This window comes from Pseudorasbora parva, chromosome 9, assembly GCF_024679245.1.
Source record: "Pseudorasbora parva isolate DD20220531a chromosome 9, ASM2467924v1, whole genome shotgun sequence".
Classification (NCBI taxonomy): domain Eukaryota; kingdom Metazoa; phylum Chordata; class Actinopteri; order Cypriniformes; family Gobionidae; genus Pseudorasbora; species Pseudorasbora parva.
The window spans coordinates 40334847-40361140 of record NC_090180.1 but is presented as its reverse complement, the minus strand read 5'-3'; the positions used below and the strand labels follow the sequence as shown (position 1 = coordinate 40361140).

The 26294-nt window shown below is 40.1% G+C and overlaps 2 protein-coding genes across 3 annotated transcripts; both read left to right on the top strand.

The window, feature by feature from the left end:
• Positions 1-1440: 1440 nt before the first annotated feature.
• capn10 (calpain 10) lies at positions 1441-16856 on the top strand. 2 transcript variants are annotated; one of them, XM_067452650.1, is made up of 13 exons: positions 1441-1657; positions 2060-2207; positions 6029-6160; positions 7259-7455; positions 7554-7783; positions 7905-8046; positions 8176-8342; positions 9719-9951; positions 10040-10239; positions 12309-12555; positions 12739-12935; positions 14945-14990; positions 15805-16856. In XM_067452650.1, exons 1-13 carry the CDS (start codon positions 1620-1622, stop codon positions 15829-15831), a joined length of 2004 nt encoding a protein of 667 aa, XP_067308751.1. In that variant the 5' UTR covers positions 1441-1619; the 3' UTR covers positions 15832-16856. The 2 variants fall into 2 exon arrangements, with proteins under 2 accessions (XP_067308751.1, XP_067308752.1); XM_067452651.1 differs by having other exon boundaries at positions 2041-2207.
• A 1808-nt stretch (positions 16857-18664) lies between these two features.
• On the top strand, positions 18665-26149 carry eif4e2 (eukaryotic translation initiation factor 4E family member 2). The gene is made up of 8 exons (XM_067452646.1): positions 18665-18819; positions 20982-21093; positions 21163-21297; positions 22864-22968; positions 23055-23207; positions 23362-23498; positions 24961-25032; positions 25166-26149. Exons 1-7 carry the CDS (start codon positions 18800-18802, stop codon positions 25007-25009), a joined length of 711 nt encoding a protein of 236 aa, XP_067308747.1. The 5' UTR covers positions 18665-18799; the 3' UTR covers positions 25010-25032; positions 25166-26149.
• Positions 26150-26294: the final 145 nt, after the last annotated feature.

Sequence of the window (26294 nt, the reverse complement as noted above, 5' to 3'; positions counted from 1 at the left end):
AAATCTTTGAAGATATTTGTAAAATTCAGCAGAATTTAATTTAAATTTATCCTACCTGAGATGGAAGCTCTTCAGTACAGCCTCTGCAGCCTTCAGATCTCTTGGATGCTTATTTATACAGTGTGCAGGAGGCTGAACATTACAGAAAAGGGGCCTCATTTATAAAACTTCCAGTGTTTGAACACTAAAATCCATGCCAACATTCATATTTACAAAAGTGGTCTTAGCGCCACGTCAGGGTCTAAGCAAACAGCCTCATGGAGTACTGCATGTAGGGGAGAATGGATATGGCTGTAATACTTTTTACTTTAGCATCTGTAACTCACTGAATTTTTAAACTAGGGTGCTCAAACTTTTATGCTCAAATAATCTTGTGATTATTATAAAAGGCACAATTTCAAACCTCTGCAAGAATATCACAGCCCTGAGTTGATGTCAGATACATAAGCCTTTGCTAATTTACCCCACTACCAGGGTCGGTTGTCACGTGCTGAATTAGACAAAAGAAGCAAAAACACCGGCACAATATAAAAGCAGGTTTATTATTAACAGGTAAACAATCAAAAATCAAATGTCTCTCTTTTTGTAATTGACAACAGCTCAAATTAAAATCCAGCTTCTGATTCTCTCTCTCTCTCTCTCTCTCTCTCTCTCTCTCTCTCTCTCTCTCTCTCTCTCTCTCTCTCTCTCTCTCTCTCTCTCTCTCTCTCTGTGTGTGCATGTGTGCGGTCAACTACTTAAAATCAGTAAGTATGTATGCTTACTGAACACTTGACTGTGTGTAAAGAACATGCATGTCTAAGAAAAACAAAAATTGTGTTTCTATTTAACTTTTTTTTTTTGTCCATACGTTCGTCCTCTATACCCACATTTGAGAAATGTAAAGATGTAAATGTACAACATTTCCTAAATTAGGCCCAGAGTAGGACCTGCAGCAGAGCTGGAGTCTGTAAAACTGTCCCAGTTAAATCATTTTTACCATGATGAAAAATTCTGCTCTAATAACGTGTAGGCCTACTGAAGGTCAATCACTTGCGAGTCCAAATGGTAACTCAACGGTTGCTGCTGCTTAATTCCAGTACCTGCCAGACATAACTGAGGTGCCTTTGAGCAAGGCTCCCTCTGCACCAGGAGTGGGTGTCACGGTTTGCTGTGTATATGTGTGTTCATTACTCACTGCTCCTAATGTGTGTGCACAGTAGATGGGTTAAATGCAGATGACAAATTCTGAGTAGTGCCTTCACGTGGTGTTTACGTTGTGGACAGAAAATATTTATTGTGTAATTTCTTAAGTTGTTTTAAAGAGCCGTAATTTTGTATTTTAAAAGATTTTTAGTTTGTGAATAAACCACAATTGCCCAGAAACACCCAGAGACGTTTTCATGAGCTCCACTAGGGGGCAGCTCCAGTTCTGCAGCTCCCTCCCCCCTCCGCCCCGGATGACAGCGCTGTCCACGGCACGCGCGTCCTTCCGGTTATGGGATGAATTGCCGTGGTGCGATGTTTTTGCTTCTTTAACGACCTCAGAGTAATAGCATGTAATTGCAAAGAGGATCAAACTGGATTTAGATGCATTTATTTGCCTCTATTTGGCTGTGTCATTCAAAACCACCAGCACTATGTCTAACGTTATGTTTTCAACCCAGCTGAGCTGGCGGTAAGTTACGTCTGTATTATGATTAATGCTGCTCTGATGTGAGATATCTGAACATGTTTGTCACTAAAGTATTTTTGAAAAGCCGCAATTCCCATTTAAAGCTTTTATCGTAAACTAAAATCGTTTTCTGATTAAAACTGCTTTGAGTAGTAAATGCAGGAACGAGGCAATGAAAGCTATGATAATGGTCTTACTGGGGGAGTACTTACCCAGGGACCGCAGATGCAAATTAGCTATTTTAGCTAACTCTGGCACAACATTTGGGTTGTGTATGGTCCCTGTTAAATAAATAAATGAACTAAACTACTGTGAACGATTTTAGATGACTTTTAGTCTTAAAACGCAAAACATGCTCAGATTATCACGTGTGTGATTACTGCTAGGGTTTCTTCTTCTCGGCAGTGAAGGATTGGTTGCCATGGAGACGGAGACTGAGCAACAATCAGTGTTTGTGGACCCGGACTTTCCTGCTGATGACACCTCTCTCTTTAGTGACTACACCACGCCCCTCTCCAAACTACTGGAAGATGTCACATGGCTCCGCCCACAGGTAACATACTAGTTATTTGGGTGAATGCGAAATCGCCCCCCTTAAACCATCAATCAATATTCTCTACATTAGTCCACTAATACAGTTCACTTGAAGGAGTAATTTACACTGTGTACATCAGTTGTGCGCTCGTTATTGCGGTGCAGTGTGGGATGGAATGAGTGCACTCAATAACGTCCACTGTGGTTTTGGACACTACTACAAATGGCTGTCCCCTCAAATAGGGCCCTATTTAAGTGTTTAGTGGGTAATTTCGGATTGAGCCATTCTTTTATTAATTTGCAGTGTAGACCACATGAAGACCTTCTGTACTGACTTATATTTAGTTTTGTGCCTATCACAAATTTAAAGACTACATGACATCACAATAAAAGTGGCTTTAAAACTATCCTGTGTAAAATGATCATTACAGAGGCGGGTGTTGGTTGTAATCACAAAATGGAAAGGCTGATTCTGCTTCACATCAAGGCTGCTCTGCCACTCACCTTGGACCACCACCAGAATACATACAGGGCAAATAGATTGACAGATGATGCCATCTCTACAGCCCTCCACACCATACTGTGCCACCTAGACCACCAAAAGGCGTATGCACAGCTGCTGTTCGTGGACTACAGTTCAGCATTTAATACCAGTTTACCCAGCAGATTGTTTGCCAAGATGTCTGACCTAGGCATACAGCACAACATCTGCCTGTGGATTAAGGACTTCTTAACAAAGCAGCCACAGTCAGTGCGGATGGGCCCTCATCATTCCTCAACTTTTGAACTCAGCACAGGAGTCCCACAACGCTGTATGCTGAGACTGTTTATATATTCTCTGTATACTCATGACTGTATACCATCTTCTAACACTAACATCATTATCAAATTTGACATGACTGTGGTGGGGTTGATCACTGAAGGCGATGAGAGGAGGCACAGAGGCTGATGGTGTGGTGCACAGAGAATAATCTGTCTCTGAACATCAAGAAAACAAAAGAACTCATCATTGATTTCAGAAAGAAACAGGGGCCAGGCTCAGTGGCTCCAGTGTCATCGACAGTAGGGGGCGGGGACAGACTTAGTGGCTCTAGTGCGTCATTGACAGAAAGGGGCGTGGCCAGACTTAGTGGCTCCAGTGCGTCATCGACAGTAGGGGGCAGGGCCAGGTTCAGTGGCTCCAGTGTCATCGACAGTAGGGGGCGGGGCCAGGCTCAGTGGCTCCAGTGTCATCGACAGTAGGGGGCGGGGACAGACTTAGTGGCTCTAGTGCGTCATTGACAGAAAGGGGCGTGGCCAGACTTAGTGGCTCCAGTGCGTCATCGACAGTAGGGGGCAGGGCCAGGTTCAGTGGCTCCAGTGTCATCGACAGTAGGGGGCGGGGCCAGGCTCAGTGGCTCCAGTGTCATCGACAGTAGGGGGCGGGGCCAGGCTCAGTGACTCCAGTGTCATCGACAGTAGGGGGCGGGGACAGACTCAGTGGCTCTAGTGCGTCATCGACAGAAGGGGGCGTGGCCAGGCTTAGTGGCTCCAGTGCGTCATCGACAGAAGGGGGGGTGGCCAGGCTCAGTGGCTCCAGTGTATCATCGACAGTAGGGGACGGGGCCAGGTTCAGTGGCTCCAGTGTCATCGACAGAAGGGTGTGTGGCCAGGCTCAGTGGCTCCTGTGTATCATCGACAGTAGGGGACGGGGCCAGGTTCAGTGGCTCCAGTGTCATCGACAGAAAGGGGGCGTGGCCAGGCTCAGTGGCTCCTGTGTCATCGACAGTAGGGGGCGAGGGCAGACTCAGTGGCTCCAGTGTGTCATTGACAGTAGGGGGCGGGGCCAGGCTCAGTGGCTCCAGTGTGCCATCGACAGTAAGGGGGCGGGGCCAGGCTCAGTGGCTCCAGTGCACAGAAAGGGGCGGGGCCAGGCACAGTGGCTCCAGTGTGTCATCCACAGTAGGGGACGGGGCCAGGCTCAGTGGCTCCATGTCTAACATTTATAATGTGTTTAGAATTTTTTTAATTGCCTTTAGAGGGCCTTTAAAGCTACACTGTGTGATATTTTCCCCCATCTAGTGGTGAAAAGGTATATGACCAATGACCATCCAGTAGTGTTGTCAAAAATATCGATATTTCGATATATATCGATACTGGAATATCTGAAACGATACGATTCTCAGTTTTTACAGTATCGATATCAGGTGCGCTCTCCTCTCTGACCATCAGCGAGTTGACACACACCGGCATATTCTCACTCAGCCCGGTTAACCTCTGAGCACGGCGAACGCGCATTCTGCCTGACTTTTTCCTCATGACAGTGTGTTAGTGTTAGTGTGTGATCGGTCTGAATTTCGCGCGGGATTGCACATAAATTAATTCTACTAATCCCCGCAGATTTCGTGCTCACATCTGAAGCGCACACACACATAGCCTACCGTAATAAAGCCGCCTCTGACATGATACAAGTGCAAACATTTGCTTCCTTTTCCAGCTTATTATTGGTCAAATACACTCAAAGAATTATCAGTGCACATCTGGAAGAGTATTAACGTAAACATAGTCGCAAACAGTTCAGGAAGAACGAGTAACAGGAACAGTGTGCAGGATCCATGCGTCTGTTAGTCTTAAAGGGACCGCAGTCATTTGCTATTCAAACTACAAAAAGACAAACGATCACACTGCTCTTGACTGATCAACTTGTGTAACTTTAATAGTTTCATCTGTACGCTATTGAATTTTTTACAAAGAACATTATCCAATGTTGTTTTAAATGTAATTACTATGCATTTTTTTAATTCAGTTCCTTATCTGAATGTTAGACCTACCTGAAAAAATAAAGCAGTCTGTTTAATTTGTATCTTCTATTCTATTGCATTTATTTGTGCTATTGTTTGTAATCTGTTTATTTGTTATTTTATTACTGTTTACTCGTCTTTTTAAATTCAATATACCATTCGAAATCAAGCTTTCTTGTGCTGTGTGTAAGCTATTGCAACACAATTACCCCGTTGTAAAAAATACATTGAGATAGCAAAAATTTGTGAGATAATTTTAATAATAATTGATCAATTGATCAATAATTGTTCAAATCAAAACGATGCCCAACCCTAAGGAACATGCTGGCCACATGAATTTTTAGTAAAAAATAACAATGAATAATAAGTTCTGTTGTCATATTAAGCATCTTATCTTATTTATTTATTTATTTACTGTGGTATCGATTTAGTATCGATATATCGATATTTTAGTCTGATATCGTATCGAAGTCATAATTTTGGTATCGTGACAACACTACCATCCAGTGAATAATAGTTTCTGTTCCTCTCAATTCTGATTTCTTTTTCACTTCTACGGTGGCCGATTTAGTCCAAGATAAACATGGCAATCCCTCTCTTCACATTCGGCCATTGACTGAAAAAAAATATTCGACACGGTGCCATCAAGTGTTAAAACGCGAAGGGCGAAGCTTGAATTTATGGGTATGTCCCTCTTTGGCTAATGTTCTTTCAAGGTGGAGGGGAAACATGGCGACCGGCATTCGAACCCCTCACCCGTATGTATTTTCAATGGCATATTATAAACTTACGAGAATACTTTATTACTTGAAAGAAGTAAATATACATTGATGAGAACATATATTTTTGAAAGAGTTAAGTGTTTTAAGCTAAGAATAAACTAAAAAAGTTACACAGTGTAGCTTTAAGCCTATTTGTGGTTGAGTCCTAAACATTCTTCTTCAATAGGAAATGCTTAAGCATATGGGAAAAATACACTCATTAAGTAAATTCATTGCAAATATAACACTACAGATTGTCACAAATTGGCTTAGCAGTGCTTTTTTTATGTATTTCCCAGGAGATCTGCAAGCAGCCTCAGCTCTTCCCCGATGACCTTGTGGAGGCCCACCCAAAGCAAGGCATTCTGGGAGACTGCTGGTTGATCTGTGCCTGCTCCATGTTACTCAAGAACCAGCATCTTCTGAACAAGGTGAGCACTGTCACACTGTGTCTACACCAGATGCGACTGTTTACATGTTGCACTGTGCCACATCCAGTGTAGACAACATCACTGATTATAATGGGTTAAAAAAAAATGTGTTGCATCTCATTGCGCTGCTCGCGTCCGGTGTAGATACAGTGTCAGCTTTAATGAGAACCATAACTAGAAAACCTACTCTCAGCGCTGCTCCCTTCAGTCTGCTTTATGTTAAAGAGAGTAGTTTGGTTCCTGGAGTAAAAATACCATAATTTTTTTCTATAGAGGAATTTATTTTTAATAATAATAATTATTAATTATAATAATTTATAAACCTTAAACAACCTATGAGTTTGTTAAATTATGGAATATACATTATGGACGCAATCAGCCAGCATTTGCTTAACTTATTTAAAAAATATTTTTGTCTGGCTGTCTGCCCAAGTAGCAGTACTTCGCCATAATATAGTCCCAAGTCAATATCTGCCTAGAAAATCGCCTAGTCTTAGTCTGCATCGCTATTTACTCGTTGTGAATACACAGGCCACAAGAAGTAATTAGGTGTTTTTTTGTTGTTTTTTTATCTCTTTTACTCGGGACATGCTAGCTGGCAACATAGGATTCCATTCATTATGCTAAGCTAAACTAGCGGCGACCCTGTCAAACTAAAACAATGCAAACATAGAGACAAAAATGCATTTGACCACAAATCTAAATGTAGGAAAGAAGTTGAATAAGCCCTATTTCTAAAAACGGTGTAATGTTCCTTTAATCAATATTTATCTTCCTATATTATTATAATGATTCTTTCCAGTTATAATTGTGCTGAAGGTGAAGTGAATGACACTGATCTTTATCATGGCACCTGTTAGTGGTTGGGATATATTTGTATATATTATATTATATATATTATTCAAAGTAGATGTGTTAGAAGCAGTAAAAATTGGCCAGCATAAGGATTTAAGGAAGTTTGACAATGACCAAATTTTGATGGCTAGACAACGGGGTCAGAGCATCTCCAGCTGTGGTTATTTCTTTCACAATGTCATGCAAAGACACCTAATGAATGTGCTCTAGGTGTATTTTTCTGTGTGGTGTGTTTGTTATCAGGTATTTCCACCAGAACAGCCTTTGTGGGATGACTCTGCTTACCACGGTGAGTTCAGGTTCCGGTTCTGGCGAAATGGGCACTGGATTGAGGTACGGGTGGATGACCGGCTACCTTGTATCAATGACACCCTCTGCTTCTCACGATGCCAGAACCCTAGGGCATTCTGGGTAGCACTTTTGGAGAAAGCTTTTGCCAAGTATGTGCTGGTACAAAGATGAAGTATAAAATATTTAGATTTTTGAACTGAGACCGTATCAAAATAATTGAAGCGTTGTTAACTGTTCTTCATACTAGGCTACATGGTTCATATGAGCGTTTGTGGGCAGGCCAAGTATGTGAGGCAATGGTGGACTTGAGTGGAACCATAGCGGTACGATTAAGTCTAAAAGGAGCGGAGACACCACAGCAACCCAACGAAACCCAGACTAACCCAGACACAGCTAATGGGATGAGTCTATCTCAAGTCTCACTGGAGCTGAAAGAGCAATGTGCCATCAGCTGCTGTGTCCACAGTGCCTCAACAGGTTAGAGAGAAAAGTAACTGTACTGTAATGTATGCACATGTGCCACATTTTCCCAGCTCAATCAGGTATGATGTTCTGTATTCATTCTAATAATGGGTTTGTTCTCTGTCTCTCTCTGAAGGTTTCCCAGGGCTTGGCCAGTTCCACGCCATGAGTGTGATGGAGTGGACAAATGTGACAACGACTACGGGTGAACAAGTGGAGCTAATCAGGATACGAAACCCCTGGGGGAGGAGGAGCTGGGCCGGGGCCTGGAGGGAGAGGTATTGAGAGGGGGAAATGCTGAATGATATCGACTGCCGCTAAGGGACGAAACACAACAATAATATGCAAATGTTGGCGAAAGTGGAAAGGAGACTTTTTTTAATGAGTTCTGTCTTTCTCTTTTAAAGTGGATCAGGGTGGGCTTCTCTGGAAGCCTCCTGCACTCAGGCTCTACTGCGCCGCACGGCAGAGGGGGAATTCTGGATGGACGTGACAGAATTCAGGCAGGAATTTGATGAGGTCACGGTGGGCTATCCTGTCAGTGATGGAGGACATCTCAAAAGCATCTACTCAGGTATTGGCTATTTGTTCTTACTTTACCAGTGTTACCCACACATAGACTAATCTGTGGTGGTGCGCAGAATCAACACCGGCCGCTACATATTGCGTTTTGTCCTTTTTTAAAAACTATTTAAAACACATACGCAGTGTATCCGTTCAGCTGCATTTCCTTTCCCTGCTCTCCCTCCATCTCTCGCGCGTCTCTCCCACCCACTCTCTCTTGCGCTCGCTCGCTCGCACGCACGCTCGCTCACTCGCTCGCACGCACACACACACACACGCACACACACACACACACACGCACACTCACTCACTCAATCGGTGCATTGCATTTGACCGTAAGTCAGGTTTGCCAACTCTCACACATTTGTGGTGAGACACGCACGTTCAGGCTCTATCTCACCGTCTCACTCACTCTGCCCAAGAAAATCCATATTGTTTTTAAAAATATATATTTATATTTTTTCGAAATTCAAACAACAAATAGCCTTTTGGCTCACTTAGTGTGGCATAACAGTTAAAACCAAAGCCGTTGAATAACAGAGTTTATCTCGCGGCAGTGCGCGGTCACGTGATCACGACGCTCTCAATAGTTATAAACCATAGACTGTAAAAAAATAAACATATCAGCGCTGTGCCAATCATTACATTTGAATAGACAACAGCTTCACTATACAGGTATTTGCAACAATTTTTGGTAAACAGTACAGCATAGTGTGCGTTGATTATTAAATCAACCACATTTACAGTATCATTTTATTATGAAGATCAATGGAGATGCAACATTGTTAACATTAATGTTATCATGGTCAAATGTGACTACACCTTAACTATTTTTCAATTAAATAAATGTCCTATATTTTAGTTTAGTAATATTTATTGAATATTTTGAGGTCCTTTTGAGATCTTTTGGTACTAAATACTATTTGTGCAATAACTATGGTCAATTAATGACCACTTAAAATATTTATATTACAATTAGTGTAATATTTAAGGCAAAATAGAGAATTCCAGTGCATAGGCAAATTAGAGTCATTTTGTGGCGGGAAAAATAATAATTTTCATTTGTAATGCCGTTACCCACCTGTATGGCTCTTTAATAAATAAAAGTCTAGTTAACTGCTTACTTATTTGTAGGTTTTACATTTTAATACATGTTTAGACATGGTCAAATACTAGATTTCTTTAAATGTGAAATTTTAAAATGTTAATACCCCCACCCCTCACCGCCACCACCCCAAATTGCTTTCAAATCTGTGGGAAACACTGTTTACCAGACCTTTGCTGTCCTATAAATTATATATCTAGTAAATAATTTGAAAGTTTAAAAATAATAACAGTAGCAATTTATTTAATAGTGATATTAATGTGTAATTTCTCTACATGTAGGGTGCTTTCTAACCCACAGCCACCAGATTGGAGGTCGCTGGGTCAAAGGTCACTCTGCAGGTGGTTGCCGTAACAACAGCACTTTTAGCAGCAACCCTAAATTCTGGTTGAAGGTGTGTGAGAGAGGAGAAGTGTTGCTGTCTTTGCTTCAGTGTGAGCGTCTTGAGCCACCAGCAGAGGGCGGCACTCAGCAGCATCCACACCTCCAGGCCATTGCACTACACGTATGGAAGGTAAGAGAATCACAGAAGAACAATAATTTGTTATATAAAGAGTGAACATATTATTACACTGTTCTATGTCATATATAATGTGTTGTAGGTAAAGAAGAAACACTTTAACCTTGTGCGAACACTGAACAAGCCTCCACTTGTGGCACACACGCATGCGTATGATCGGGAAGTGGTTGTAAACACTCACCTGAATCCTGGTTTTTACCTTCTGGTGCCCAGTACATTCCTGCAGGGAGCAGAGGGCTGCTTCCTCTTGAGAGTTCATTCTTCCTGCTCTACCCTTCTCAGGTCACTGCACAAAGACATACTTAACTCTATTGAACTTCTTGTACAATTCAAAAGTTTGGGCTCAGTAAGATTTTTTTTTTTAATAAGTCTCTTATAAGTATTAATGGCTTCTTGCTTAATGAAAAAATGAATTTCTTTTTTAAAAATCTTAGAAAAACTAGAGGAAATTAACAGATTTAAAGCCGGAAATTCTGAAACGATGTCAAATTTCTATAATATATTAACCGTTCTGGTAGACAGTGACACAACTATAATTAGGAAAGCTTGGGAGGAGGATTTAGGTTTCACTATTGAGGATGCACAATGAGAGGAATGTCTACAAAACATACACGACTGTTCGATTAATACCAGACACAACTTAAAGGTAGGGTAGGACGGACTGATCTAAAACACTTTTGTCCAAATTTGTTTAAACTTTCTTTATATGTCAATACATAATTAAAATGTAAGTTCTCTGAAAAGGAGAGTATAAAAAGCGAGTGACTCTAGACTTTTTAATCGGCAATAAATACCGCTCATTATTTTCGTTCGGGACGAAACAAATGATTGGCTTGGGCGACTGTCAGGCTCTCTCGCTACCATGGCGACCACGCTTTCGCTACAGGATCTGCCCACATGCGGGCGCTCGTTTGATTTGAGGAGTTCAAGAGGCAAGAAACCTAGGCAAAATAATGGCAGAGAAAGAGCATTCAAAATTCACAGTGCAGGGTTTTACAGTCAGCGAAGGCAAACAATGCAAAAAAGGAAGACCGTACAAGAAAAGGCAATGCACAGAAAGTCTTTGGATAAACAAAGAAATCAAACGCGAGTAAATATCTGCGTGGCTTTTCAACGATGGTGAGAACTGAGGGACCTGAAAAACGACTCATTGCTGGCTGTATTTCTGCTGGACAGGTAATCTTTCATTTTGATTATACATTTTTTTGGTTTATGTTTCCATGAACTATGTATCAAGAGAACTTGAAGCTGCCTAATATAGCTAATAACATTACTTAGCATAAAGTTACAGGTGGAGTGAATGGAAATAATGAGCTGGCTTTAAAACAGTCGTGAGAGGGTCTACATACACTCAATTTTTATACTTTCTTTTTCAGAGTACTTACATTTTAATTATGTATTGATATATAAAGAAAGTTTAAACAAGCTTGGAAAAAAAGTTTTTTAACCAATTCCTACCTTTCCTACCTTTAATCCAGTTCAAATCTTTACATAGAATATACATGAGTAAAACTAAATTACATTTTTCCTAAATTAAGATTTTAACAAAAATATCATAGGGAAGTAAAAAATGCAAAGCTGCAGAAGGCACACTTCTTCACTCATTATGGATGTGTTGCAACCTCCACAAGTACTGGACTGACATTTTTGACCTACTTTCTAAAGTATATAAAAAGTAGATTGTTCCTGATCCGATGATTGCCATTTTTGGGGTGATTTCTGTACCATCTTTTAGTACATTTGAAAAATGTCTTTATTTATGGTTCTTGCAAAAAGACTGATTCTTCAAAGATGGAAACTGGATTTTGTTCCAACATTTGATGTGCTACTGAGTGAGCTAGTGAGCATTATTCATATTGAGAAGTTACGACATATTAATAATGACAAGTTTGATATGTTTTGGAAAATATGGAAGACTGTATTAGAATACTCGAGAATATGATCATTATATACTGGGTCTTATACTGCATTACATATTTGTAACGCTTAATTTACCTTCCTGATGTTACCACGGTGATCTGTTTGAAACCCCTCTATTTTACGTATCAGGAATACTTATCCTCAGCTAGAATTGCTTCACTTTTATGTATTCGGTATACCGTACCATTGTTTCCTTTTTTATACCTTTGTTCAGTTAAAACAAATGTCATATCAGAAAATTAAATAAAGTTATTAAAAACTAAAAACTAAAAAATCTTACTGACCCCAAACTTTTGAACAGTACTGTGCAAATATACTGTATAATAATAACAACAACATTTATTAGTAGCCATATGCACACTGCATCTAAATGTGCGATTTGATGCAATACAGCCATCTTATTGTTTTTAAATATCTGTTTTTCTCTCCAGTGTGATGAAATCCACTCCTCCTCCTCTCCAGCACTGTTCAGAGGGCGAGTGGGAAACTATCAGGTCTCATGGCTCTTGGTCCGTTGGTTCTACTGCTGGAGGAAGTCGAAACTTTGCCACACATGGACACAACCCCCGTATACCCCTTACTGTGACCTATGACCCTGGAGGTAACAACGTCAGGATCACTCTTCACCAAAACAGGCCTGAAAATGCCCTTCATGCCATTGGCTTTCATATTTATAAGGTCAGAAAGGATTTATTTCTAATAAGTTTTGAGGCCTTTATAATGTGACTAAATTGATAAAAAGCTGTGTGTGTTTATTGTGGTCTAATCATAATTGTTCTAATGGTATGTTAGGTGTAAATGTCTGACATTCAGTAGTTATTATTTTTTTGGTATGCATTCCTGATATTGTAATGTGTCCAGGTACCTGACGGTGGTTCTGGCTCCCTGTTAACAACTGGTTCCGTGTGTCCTGTGGTTAGTTGTGTACCTCATGCCCACTCCCAGGAGGTCAGTGTGTTTTGCCGTCTACACCCGGGCGAGTATGTCGTAATTCCCTCCACCTACCAGCCAGAACTAAGCGCTGACTTCACGCTTACTCTTCTACGCAGGATACATCGGTAAGCGCTCTGCCCACACTCTGATTTCTAAAAAACTGTTGATATTTAAAAACATCCCAAACAAACACACCTCTCCGTTGCTCTGATACCAAAATGTACAAGCAAGCAATGCAAGAGCAGATGTCTCTTTATCATAGCTAAGGCAAAGGCAAAAAAAAAAAATTAACAAACAGTACTCAAGAATATATATAAGCAGGCATTGGTTGATAGTCGCTAGTATATACAAAAAAGGAAAAGTTACGCTTATGATCATTATGATTTTTATTTTTAGGTTATTTCTATGATTTTCAAACATATAATTTTTGTATTAATCCATTTATAAATGTTTAATCATTTTGCCCATTGTATCTAGACTCATAGTTCATATATTCAGACCAGACATTAATTCATCTCCACTCTGAAAAGTACATGCTGTTACTTATCTAAAAAGTGAGTTCCTCTGCAAAGTCTGGTATCCGGTGTAATATTTACTGGCAAGTTTTAGCATAAATTGCAGACATATCAAAGAAGGTTTATTTGTTTTTGTTTTTTTATGTTAAACCGCAATGTTTAGCTACACTTGCTGTAAACTTTCAATCTGAAGAAGTGAGCAAGCTTCCAGGAACTGCTGGAGCAAGTTGTTTTTATGTTGGCCTAGCTGAGCATCAGCAGTGATGAGTTATAATTTCCTGCAGGTAAAGGACAAGGCTAGATTTGAAATTTTGAAGAATATTAAAGTTCCTCTGCAAAGTATGGTATCCGTTTAAATATTGACTTTCGCATTAGCATAAATTACAGACATGTTTATTCAGGACATTCTTCTTTTATGGTGTTAAATCGCAAGACTTGAAAATGAAAAATCTTAAGAGGACCAGTGCTGACATGGTGTTTTCGAAATAGCGGGAGCTTTGAAACAAACTTTGATACATTACATAAAACAAATCAGTGTTATGTAGCTTTTGTATGTTTGATGTTCTAATGTTGATGTAGCTTACTGCTAGTCTCATACAGCCAACAAACTAACACACAGAATAACATTATAACATTATAACACACTCAAATCGCAGTTTACATAGTGTAGACACAGCATTGTGTTTCCTTAAAATTTTAATTGTTCAAATAAACTGACCTGTATGAATAGTAATTCAGCACCTGCGGGTAGTTTGGTTGAATGAAACGTCCTCATTTTTTTATATCCGCCGGGACTCGCGTGTGGCGCTGATATCTTGTCTCTTATTAGTAATCACGCCCTGCTTCATACCACAGACATGTTAAAAGAACATGAATGCATCCATCAACATTATTTCCCCATAAACATGATATTACGCAGCGCCTGAAAATAGCTCTCATGCTCTCTGTGTAAACAGGTTGTCATTTAGGTTATGTTGACGGCAGATTCAAACGGGAGTCAGAAACGAGTGAAAATTACAGGAAAAATAGTCCGACATGGATTCGGTCTTTCAGCCTTTTGAATTTGACTAACGTAATATGTGAATGAAATATGCTAAGACGGTGCTGCTTATTACGAAGACAGAGAGAGTGCACATGCTCCGTTGTTTCTCTCTGTCACTCAGTTAACATGCACCCTGTCATCTACATCACTCATAAATAACAAAAAACTAATAAAATAAGGCTTTGACATGACACATTTTCTAACACATTTGGCCACATTTCTAACACATTTTGCCACATTTGGCGGCCGCCAAATAATTTTCAATGCAGGAGAAATGGTTCGAAGCCTTGGCACAGAACGTAACATCACTAACCTGGTATTTTGTACGATACAAACTATGTAGCAAAACAATACCAGCACGTCCACGTCCATTTTCAAACCTTCCTGGCCCGCTTAGGTCTCTCCAGTGCTGGAAAGTTGTTCTAATATAAACACTAGTCCTAAAGCTCTGTGAATGCTGTATATTGTGAAAAAAACTAATGTAATGTTTTTTCCATGTTAAGAAATTGTTGCAGGTTGACATTGAGAAATCTTTGTCTCTGATTTAGTGGAGTACTAATGTTGTCAACCTTCTCAGGAAAGCAATGCAGAGTCAAGAGCTTCTGGGCCATGCTGTGCAGGAGGTAACAATCTTTCAAATCAATTAACAGTCATCTGAACATTTCATGCCATGAGCTTATACTAGTGCAATATATTAGTCAAATATCATGCTGGATATCTATACTAATATGGACTGGATAATGTGTTATGAACGAAAGGATGCCACATCGTTTGATGGAAATGAAAATTATCGACCTACAGAGGACTGAATTCAAAGACACCCTGAAAATCAAAGTGAAAACATTATGTAGCAGGCTAGTCGATTTTGCTGAAATTTCATTGCAGCAACTCAAAATGCTACTCAGCAGTTTGTATGGCCCCCACATGGCTTGTATGGATGCCTAACAACGTCGGGGCACGCTCCTAATGAGACAACGGATGGTGTCCTGGGGTATTTCCTCCCAGATCTGGACCAGGGCATCTCTGAGCTCCTAGACAGTATGAGGTGCAACCTGGTGGATAATCAGTGTTATTCACTTTATCTGTCAGTGGTCTTAATGTTATGCCTAATAGGTGTGTGTGTGTGTGTGTGTGTGTGTGTGTGTGTGTGTGTGTGTGTGTGTGTGTGTGTGTGTGTGTGTGTGTGTGTGTGTGTGTGTGTGTGTGTGTGTGTGTGTGTGTGTGTGTGTGTGTGTGTGTGTGTGTGTGTGTGTGTGTGTGTGTGTGTGTGTGTGTGTGTGTGTGTGTGTGTGTGTGTGTGTGTGTGTGTGTGTGTGTGTGTGTGTGTGTGTGTTGTTTTCAAAATATATTTTTTCTTTTGTTTTACTTCTGCTGCTTTCCACTATAAGCAGTTCCGTGTTGTAATGTCCTTCTTCTCTCTTTCTCTTACCTCTTCAGGTCTCCTGTATCTCTGTGATGAGATGACAGTCTGAAGAAGTGGATCAGATCCAGATGTCGAGATGAAAGCCCACTGGTGTGTAGCACGTAGCCCGAACACAGTCTCGTCCACTGGGCTGATCTCTAGTGGGAGCCATTGGTGCACATCACTCACCACAAGAAACTACCAAAAGCCATCGGCAGTGGATAAATCATGGTATATAACATGTAGGGCCAACAACCGCCCCCTAAGAAACATGTCAGATCTGGGTCATGTGAACCTTGAACCAGCCTAATTATACAGGATTAGTCGACTAGTGGTTCAGGAAACCCTGTCGCAAGCTAACTTGGCACATTTATATAGCATTCACAGATGTGTGATTTTATAACGTCTTCGAATGTGGCCAGAATTTTGTGTTGGAACGATACATTTGATAAATGTTTACAATATCTTTTGTTTTAACTGTAATGTATTATAAATATGTACTGATTTAAATTTAGATTTATTCATTATGAATGATCACAGATTTATGATTAATGATCTGATCTTTTAGTTTTTATCCAAGCTGCAAAGCAAAGGTGGTTTGTTTACTAGATTATCTAAAAACAGGCATTACATGTTGTTATTCAGTTTAAACACTTTTTTGAATTTCCAGATAAAATTTGTACTGCTTGAGAGTTAAAGGTTACTGTGATAAATAGACCAGAAAGAGAAAAAAGCAAAAAATAGAGGAATTATTGACAAAAGAAGGGTAGACATTGATTGAATAAAGTGTCCGCGGCTCTACTGAAGCTCCAGCTCTCTCTGAAGTGTGCCGCAGAGTTGGTGCCCCTCACGCAGGCGCTGCCCTGGTGGCCTCCGCGAGCGTTAATTGTCTGTGTGTGTGAGGGCCCGCAGGCCTTTAGTGCCGCACTAGTGACGAACTTGCAGCGTCACGCTCACCCCGGTCCAGCCCTTGGAGCCGCCGCACAATGACTCGTTATGTGACTCAAATACTGTTGTGACCCTTTCCTCCTCCTCTGCGTGTCTATTATATGTGTAGCAGTGTTTATTAAATTATTTTGAATTTAAATACTTGAATCCTACTTTATTTGAATGCTTTGCAAATAATTATTAAAACAAATACAGGCGCTGGTCATATAATTAGAATATCATCAAAAAGTTGATTTATTTCACTAATTTATTTCACTAATTCGTATATTATATTCATTTATTACACATAGACTATTATATTTCAAATGTTTATTTATTTTAATTTGGATTATTATAACTGACAACTAAGGAAAATCCCAAATTCAGTATCTCAGAAAATTGTAATATTACTTCAGACCAATACAAAGAAAGGATTTTTAGAAATCTTGGCCAACTGAAAAGTATGAGCATTAAAAGTATGAGCATTAAAAGTATGAGCATGTACAGCAATCAATACTTAGTTGTGGCTCCTTTTGCCTGAATTACTGCAGCAATGCGGCGTAGCATGGAGTCGATCAGTCTGTGGCATGGAGTCGATCAGTCTGTGGCACTGCTCAGGTGTTATGAGAGCCCAGGTTGGTCTGAGGGTGGCCTTCAGCTCTTCTGCGTTGTTGGGTCTGACATATCGCATCCTCCTCTTCACAATACCCCATAGATTTTTTTATGCGGTTAAAGTCAGGCAACTTTGCTGGCCAGGTACTGGTTGCTTTGGCACTGTGTGCAGGTGCCAAGTCCTGTTGGAAAAGGAAATCTGCTTCTCCATAAAGTTGGTCAGCAGCAGGAAGAATTAAGTGCTCTAAAACTTCCTGGTATATGGCTGCGTTAACCTTGGACCTCAGAAAACACAGTGTACCAACACTGGCAGATGACATGACACCCCAAACCATCACTGACTGTGGAAACTACACTGGACCTCAAGCGATGTGGATTGTGAACCTCTCCTCTCTTCCTCCAGACTATGGGACCCTGATTTCAAAAGGAAATGCAACATTTACTTTAATCAGAGAACATAACTTTGGACCACTTAGCAGTCCTTTTTGTCTATAGCACAGGTGACAAGAGTGGCTTGACACAAGGAATGCGACAGCTGAAACCCATTTGAATGGGTTTTGTTTCACAATCCTCTCCAGGGAGCAGTTTTCCATATTGCTTGTCCACTTTTTTCTACCACATCTTTTCTTTCCCTTCTCCTCTATTAATCTCCTTGGACACAGAGCTCTGTGAACAGCCAGCCTCTTCTGCAATGAACTTTTATGTCTTGCCATCCTTGTGCAAGTTGTCAATGGTCAATGGGAGACCATTTAAAGGCCTTTGCAGGTGTTTTGAGTTAATTAGCTGATTAAAATGTCGGCAATATTGAACCTTTTCACAATATATGACCAGCACCTCTATATACATACAGCATATGGTGTGTGTGTGTATGTATATATATATATATATATATATATATATATATATATATATATATATATATATATATATATATATATATATATATATATATATATATATATATATGGTAACACTTATAAATGTAATTTTATAGTTTGTACTTAGTATAATAAGTAGGCTTATATAGGCTATAGTTAATTATACATAAGCTTAACTACACTGTAACACTTAAACCTTACACTTGTAACCATCAAATAAAGTGTAACCCTAAGTACTTATGTGAGTAAGTACATTGTAACTACGTCAGCTTAAATTGTATATATAATACTTTTTTTTTTTTTTAAATAAAAGATTGTGTTTTTCAATATGTAGCCTACCATCACTGTGGGGAAAATGCTTCACGTAACTAATCACCTTTCAGCAATTTTGTCTTTTTTTTCATTAGCTAACATATTTATTAGACGGATAAGGTTACAGATTCACAGTCCCACTCAGCAACAAATAATATTCACCAAGTGAACAGCGTGCGCGTCATTCACCACGGTGCTATGCGCGCGGCCGCCACCACGACTAGTGCGCGCCCCGGTTGCTGCGGAATTGACGGGGCTGCCGTCGGCGCGAGAGCGGATATAGACACTCAACTAGAAAATAATGAACAACAAATTTGACGCGTGAGTAATAAAAACAACGCCGCACGTTAGCGGGGGTTAAGTCTTGCGTGGATGCAAACGCATGTGTTTCAAGCGTCTCTTTAACGCGGAGAGAGAGAGTGAAAAGGGAGAGGGGAAAAGAGGTGTGTCTAGAAGCTTGGCATGGGCTGGGAGGTCACTATGTTTAGCTGCATGATTGGACTCCTACGTTTTTGTGGCCAGGCGGATTGTGTTTTAATGCATGCGGTAAAAGCTGCATGCGAGTAACGTTAACCGCTTTAGAGGCAGTTCTGCATGCCCAGGGCCTCCAGGCCGAGGACGGATCACCGGGTTAGGCGTGTGTGTGTGAGCAGCGGGGGCAGGTGCTCCGCGACCCGGGCTCAAACTCTGCAGCCTGCTGGAATGACATGTGGGGCTGTAGGCGGCTTATAAACACGCGAGGGGTTGTGTAGCATATCCCAAGCACGCTATACATGGCTCGTGAATACGAAACTACAGTAGATAATCAACTGTTACATAACCAGTGTACTTTTTATGGTCGCTAACTTTTGATGAATTTTTTGATTGAAATTCATGTACATTTTTTGGACACAATATTGGATGGCCTCAACTATTGTACTATCATTTAAATTAATTATTTGATACAATGCACTTATTGTGTACATACATGTTTTTTACAATGTGCTTAGATTTTTTTTTTAAATACCTGCATGTAACTACATCTGTATATTTATAATTACACTGTTGACACTTCCCTTACACCTATCCCTACCTACCTGGCTTAAACCTACCCATACCGCCAGACCTGTGCCTAACTTTACCCGTATACACAATATCAGTGTTTTGCAATACAATATGACCACAATAAGTACTCTGTACTTGTTTTTTTTTTAATGTAAGTACATAGCAAGGCCGCCTAATATAAAGTGGGACCAAAAATAAGAAGTGTTTAAACATACATAAATACACACACACACACACACACACACACACACACACACACACACACACACACACACACACACACACATATATATATATATATATATATATATATATATATATATATATATATATAAATGAAAATGTAAGCTTCCAACATATCTTATATCCTTTATAATATGCTTAGATGTCGCTTTATTTAGCTTTATATAAATGACACTAGAACAAAGCCGATTCCAAAAAAGTTGGGACACTACAAATTGTGAATAAAAAAGGCATGCAATAATTTACAAATCCCATAAACTTATAATTTATTCACAATAGAATATAGATAACATTTCTTATGTTGAAAGTTAGACATTTTGAAATGTCATGCCAAATATTGGCTCATTTTGGATTTCATGAGAGCTACACATTCCAAAAAAGTTTGGACAGGTATAAATAAGAGGCTGGAAAAGTACATATAAGGAATACCAGGAGGACAAATTTGCAACTTATTAGATCTATTGGCAACCTGACTGGGTATAAAAAGAGCATCTCAGGGTGTCAGCGTCTCTCAGAAGTCAAGATGGGCAGAGGATCACCAATTCCGCCAATGCTGCGGCAAAAAATAGTGGAGCAATATCAGAAAGGGGTATCTCAGAGAAAAATTGCAAAGAGCTTGAAGTTATCATCATCTACAGTACATAATATCATCCAAAGATTCAGAGAATCTGGAACAATCTCTGTACGTAAGGGTCGAAACCATACTGGATGCGCGTGACCTTCGTGCCCTTAGGGCACTGCATCACATACAGGAATGCTACTGTAATGGAAATCCCAACATGGGCTCAGGAATACTTCCAGAAAACACTGTCGGTGAACACAATCCACCGTGCCATTCGCTGTTACCGGCTAAAACTCTACGTCAAAAAAGAAGCCATATCTAAACATGATCCAGAAGCGCAGGTGTTTTCTCTGGGTCAAGGCTCATTTAAAATGGACTGTGGAGAAGTGGAAAACTGTTCTGTGGTCAGACGAATCAAAATTTGAAGTTCTTTTTGGAAAACTGAGACGCCATGTCATCCGGACTAAAGAGGACAAGGACAACCCAAGTTGTTATCAGCCCTTTTTTTCAGTTAAAAGCCACTGCATGTGCTTTAGTTCCTGATTGAATTATGAATTATTATTCCTCTGAAGCCACAATAATAAATAGCATATTGTAGTTGAGTGGAATTGAGAGTTTTATTTCTCCATTTAAGCCTGAAAGATGATGACAGTGGGGATCACGACCAGGAAAATAGCTCACCGAAAGACGGGGAGAAGGAAAAAAATGATGAAGAGGAGAAGGATTCAAACACTACCAAGAGAAAGGTATGTGGATAGATAGAAGTCAGACAGAGCAGGAATGATAGATAACTGTGAGATGTTCTACTTCTGCAGGTGGCGGTCCCAGGAGCCGGTGAGCACCCTCTTCAGTACAACTACACATTCTGGTATTCTCGCCGCACACCAGGACGGCCGGCCAGCACACAGAGCTACGAACAGAACATTAAACAGATCGGCAGCTTTGCTTCGGTAATCTGCAGACATACTCATGCACGCAAACTCATGTGGATATGTTACTTCAGACTTATGTAATCAAACAGGCTACGCTGACACAGTGGGGGTTAAAAGGAAGGACATGCAGCCTTTTGGGGACTTATTCACCGTATCCCCCAGAGTTAGATAAGTCCATTGACACCTTTCTCATCTCCATGCGTGTCATAACACTGTCTGACCCACCGCTAGCCTAGCTTAAAAGGTTAGTTCACCCAAAAATGAAAATTATTTAATTAATTACTCACCCTCATGTGGTTGGACACCCGTAACACCTTCGTTCATTTTCGGAACACAAATGAAGATATTTTTGTTGAAAGCTGATGGCTGAGAAAGGCTTCAGAAAGGCCTCCATTGACATTCAGTACATTTCCACTCACAAGACTCATAAAGACACTAAACACATCGATACAAAGTCCATCTCACTACAGTGGCTGTACAATAATTTTACAATGTGACGAAAATAATTAGTGCACACAAAAATCTAAATAACGACTTTATCTACCAAGTTATTGCCATGAACTTGACGCATGCGCGAGAATATGACGCAGATCCGCCGTTCAGATACATGACCCTGAAGAGGAGGAGCGCCGTTATCGCGTGAGTTCACGTCAGAGACCTACACGGAAGACAATAACTTGGCGGATAAAGTCATTATTTTGATTTTTTTTTTTTGCGCACAAAATTATTATCTTCGCTTTGTAATATTATTGTACAGCCCCTGTAGTGAGATGGACTTTGTAACGCCGTCTTTATGGGTCTTGTGAGTGGGAATGTACTGAATGCCAATGGAGGCCTTTCTGAAGCCTTTCTCAGCCATCAGCTTTCAACAAAAATATCTTCATTTGTGTTCTGAAGATGAACGAAGGTGTTACAGGTGTCCAACCACATGAGGGTAATGAATTAATGAAATCATTTTCATTTTTGGGTGAACTAACCCTTTGACACAAAAACTGGAGGTAAACGGCTCCATCTAGCCTACTACACAATAAGTGACAAAATAACACTAACATTTTCCTATTTACATGTTGTGATGTGTATAGTTACATCGTGTACTAAGACCGAAGGAAAATTAAAACTTGCAATTTTCAAGACCGATGTGTCTAGGAACTATACTCTCATTCCTGCGTGATAATAAAGGAACTTTGCTGCCATACCATGAGTGCAGCAGCGCAATGATACCACACAGCTCCTGAAAATAGTCCCCAGCACTCTCTCTGTGCAAGCAGGAACTTATGACACGTTGGTACGCGATGTAACATCACAACATGTAAATAGGAAAATGCTGGTGTTATTTTGTCATTTATTGAGCAGTAGGCTAGATGGAGCTGTTTACCTCCAGTCTTTGTGCTAAGCTAGGCTTGCAGTGCATCAGACAGAGTTATGGCATGCATGGAGATGAGAATGGTATGTAGGGACTTCTCTAACTCTGGGGGAGACTGTGAATAAGCTAAAGTCACAAAATGTTGGCGTGTTCCTTTAAAGTTAGATTGCCTTACTGTAGGACACAGGGTTGACATTTCAACAGCTGTTTTGTGTTTGTAGGTGGAGCAGTTCTGGCGTTTTTATAGTCACATGATCCGCCCGGGTGATCTGACTGGTCACAGTGATTTCCACCTGTTTAAGGAGGGAATCAAACCCATGTGGGAGGTTAGCTTGATCAGATTACATGCATGCAAGCAGCTTTTCTAATAAAAGACCATAAAATTTCTATTGTATTGTATTGGATTGTGTAGGATGATGCAAATAAGAGTGGCGGTAAATGGATCATTCGACTTCGTAAAGGCCTTGCTTCACGCTGCTGGGAGAATCTGATTTTGGCCATGCTAGGCGAGCAGTTCATGGTGGGCGAGGAGATCTGTGGGGCCGTTGTGTCCGTTCGCTTCCAGGTACTGCAGTTTACTTTGTAGGACGGGACTTGATTGGATGGTTTGCTATTGCTGTGATCTCACATGAGGGACAGGTTGTCCCACCCCCACGCCAGTAAACACATCATAATAGCAATGTTCTGTATTGAATAAATATTTGTGTTTTGGTTTGAAGGAGGATATCATTTCTATCTGGAATAAGACAGCCAGTGACCAGGCCACCACTGCTCGCATTAGAGACACTTTACGCAGAGTCCTCAACCTGCCTCCTAATACCATTATGGAGTACAAAACACACACAGACAGCATCAAGTGAGTTACACACACACACACACACACACACACACACACACACACACACACACACACACACACACACACACACACACACACACACACACACACACACACACACACACACACACACACACACACACACACACACACACACACACACACAGCTATTATACACTACAGCTTAAAAATTTGGGGTCAGTAAGAATTTGTTGAGGTTTTTTGAAAAATATAATCCTTTTATTCAGCAAGGATGCATTAAATTGGTGAAAATGAACAGTAAAGACATTTATAATGTTACAAAAGAATAAATATTTTGTTCTTTAAAATTTATTTTGAAATTTCTATCTAAAAAAGAATCATGTTTTCCACAAAAATATTAAGCAATACAATATATGATAATAGTAAGAAATGTTTCTTGAGCATCAAATCAGCATATTCAAATGATTTTTTTGAAGGATGTGACACTGAAGACTGGTGTAATGAGCTGTAAGAGATTTTTTTTCTTCAAATACATCAAAAAATCTTACCGACCACACTTTTGAATGGTACTGTATGTGCATATAGTATTAAAAATGTACACAAACTTATTGAAACAGGCATATGATACAAAATCTTTGTAAGTGCCTACTTAAATAGTAAAAACTGTTGTAAGTCTGTCAATTACAATAGTGATATATAGCGGAGAGTGGAGAGAAAATGTGTCAGTTGGTAAAGCTGCTGTCTTCATAGTCCAGGAAACTGCATAAAGCTTGTTATGCGACCATTTATGTTTGTGATATATGTATATATATATATATATATATATATATATATAGCATATACTCTCTCTCTCTCGCTATATATATATATATATATATATATATTTATCTGTGTTCTGATGCTCACTGTTGCCATTTTAGACAGTGGACAGGGGTCAGCATGGGCGCACCCTGACTGGTCTGTAGCTATGCAGTTCCATATGCAACAAACTGCGATACACTGTTTTCTGACACTTTTCTATCAGAACCAGCATTAACTTCTTGAGCAATAAGAGCTACAGTAGCTTATCTGTTTGATCGGACCACATGGGCCAGCCTTCGCTCCCCACGTGCATCAATGAGACTTGGCCGGCCATGACCCTGTCGCCGGCTCACCACTGATCCTTCCTCGGACCAATTTTAATAGATACTGACCACTGCAGACCGGGAACACCCCACAAGAGCTGCAGTTTTGGAGATGGTCTGACCCAGTTATCTAGCCATCACAATTTGACCCTTGTCACACTGACTCACATCCTTATGCTTGCCCATTTTTCCTGCATCTAACACATCAACTGAGGACAAAATGTTCACTCCCTGCCTAATATATCCCACCCTCTAACAGCTGCTGTGATGACAAGATAAAGCGTTATTCACTTCACCTGTCAGGTCATAATCTTATGTCTGATCTGTGTATTTTATTTTAATATACACATTATGCTGTGTATGTGATCTTTCAGAGCTTGGGAGGATTTTCATGGTCTAGTGAATGCAAGTGGAGGCCGCTAGTTTACATCCAGAGTGTGTGACAGGTATAAACTCATGACAGACTGACACATAATCACTCACACTGAACTGAACTGCTCCATTCTCATTAGTAGATTTTAGATTTATTCCCATCATGTTCATCACTGTGAAAAGTGTTATTTTTTCCTCCTCAACTAGATTTCAAGTTCATTTTTCCAAGGAAGAGGACATTTCCAAGGATGACAACCTGAAATTGATCTGTTTTTAAAAGTAAAACAAAAAGGGACATCATGAAAAGGATCAGCATGAGACATTTTTACTATTGAAGACTTCTGGCTTGTGTTCATGTCATCATCTAAACTCTTACAGAAGAAGAAGGAGCCAAATCATGAACATGCAAACGAATGTTTTCCAGTCAGCTATTAGGCTGAGCTATCAGAGCGGGACCAAATAGTTCAGCCACTGTGATATGAGCTAATGGCTGGAAACTGCCACCGTTTTCCAAAAAGAAAAACAACATGCCCTTGTGTAGTACAGTTGCGCTTACCTGAATTATCATCTTAATAAGTCTCGTGAAGAGCCCAAGCAGGAAGACAGAATTCATTTAGGTTACATTATTTACCAATGAGGTTGCAGGTTGTTGGGGATATTTTACTATAGTGCAGTATTTTAGCTACAGTGTTGAGTTGTTTTAACATAGAACTGTTGTACAAAAAAGAATTATATTTCTAAGCGTATTTGGAGAGCTCTATAATGTCAAACGTTTTATTTCTTCTGAGTTTGTGAGTGTAAACCCAAAGGATAGTGCCCTACCAGGGATGGGTGCCATGCTGCCTGATTCACTGTGCCTGGCCTTCGCCTCCTGCAAAACACTGATTTTCAAGACCGCTCAACATCTGCTGGAGGAGTCGACACTGGAGAAACGACTCCAAGCCCTGTTTTAGAAATCACTCAGACATTATTAGTCTCATTCAGACTAATGTCTGTCTGAATAATATGTAACTAACAAACACTGATGTGGAGGTTAATGGGGGCTGTGTATCAACACCTACTTTATACTGCCTGAAATTCAGTGCTGGACAGTTGTATTTGAGGTACATAAAAAGTGGAAAGAAAAGGTTGTTTTTAATTATGATTGATCATAGCAATAAATGTTGATTATGCATCTGCTGCTACTTTTCAGCTGTGGTGTGACTCTGTTTTGTTGGTACTATTGGCATCTAATATAATTTAAAGAACAGTAATTATAAATACAGCCCTGCTGATGCTACCTAGTCTTAAAATGTTCACATAGATAGGATTTTGATCTCAAGAAGTTTCCAGTTCC

What these genes read in the sequence shown, in the direction of transcription:
- eif4e2 (XM_067452646.1), top strand. Translation starts at nt 18,800, where the DNA reads ATGAACAACAAATTTGACGC. An exon ending in GAATCAAACCCATGTGGGAG is followed by an intron (nt 22,969 to 23,054) that starts GTTAGCTTGATC and finishes TGGATTGTGTAG; the next exon opens with GATGATGCAAATAAGAGTGG. An exon ending in TTGTGTCCGTTCGCTTCCAG is followed by an intron (nt 23,208 to 23,361) that starts GTACTGCAGTTT and finishes TTTGGTTTGAAG; the next exon opens with GAGGATATCATTTCTATCTG.
- capn10 (XM_067452650.1), top strand. Translation starts at nt 1,620, where the DNA reads ATGTCTAACGTTATGTTTTCAACCCAGCTGAGCTGGCG. An exon ending in TCACATGGCTCCGCCCACAG is followed by an intron (nt 2,208 to 6,028) that starts GTAACATACTAG and finishes TGTATTTCCCAG; the next exon opens with GAGATCTGCAAGCAGCCTCA. An exon ending in CTTCTACGCAGGATACATCG is followed by an intron (nt 12,936 to 14,944) that starts GTAAGCGCTCTG and finishes CAACCTTCTCAG; the next exon opens with GAAAGCAATGCAGAGTCAAG.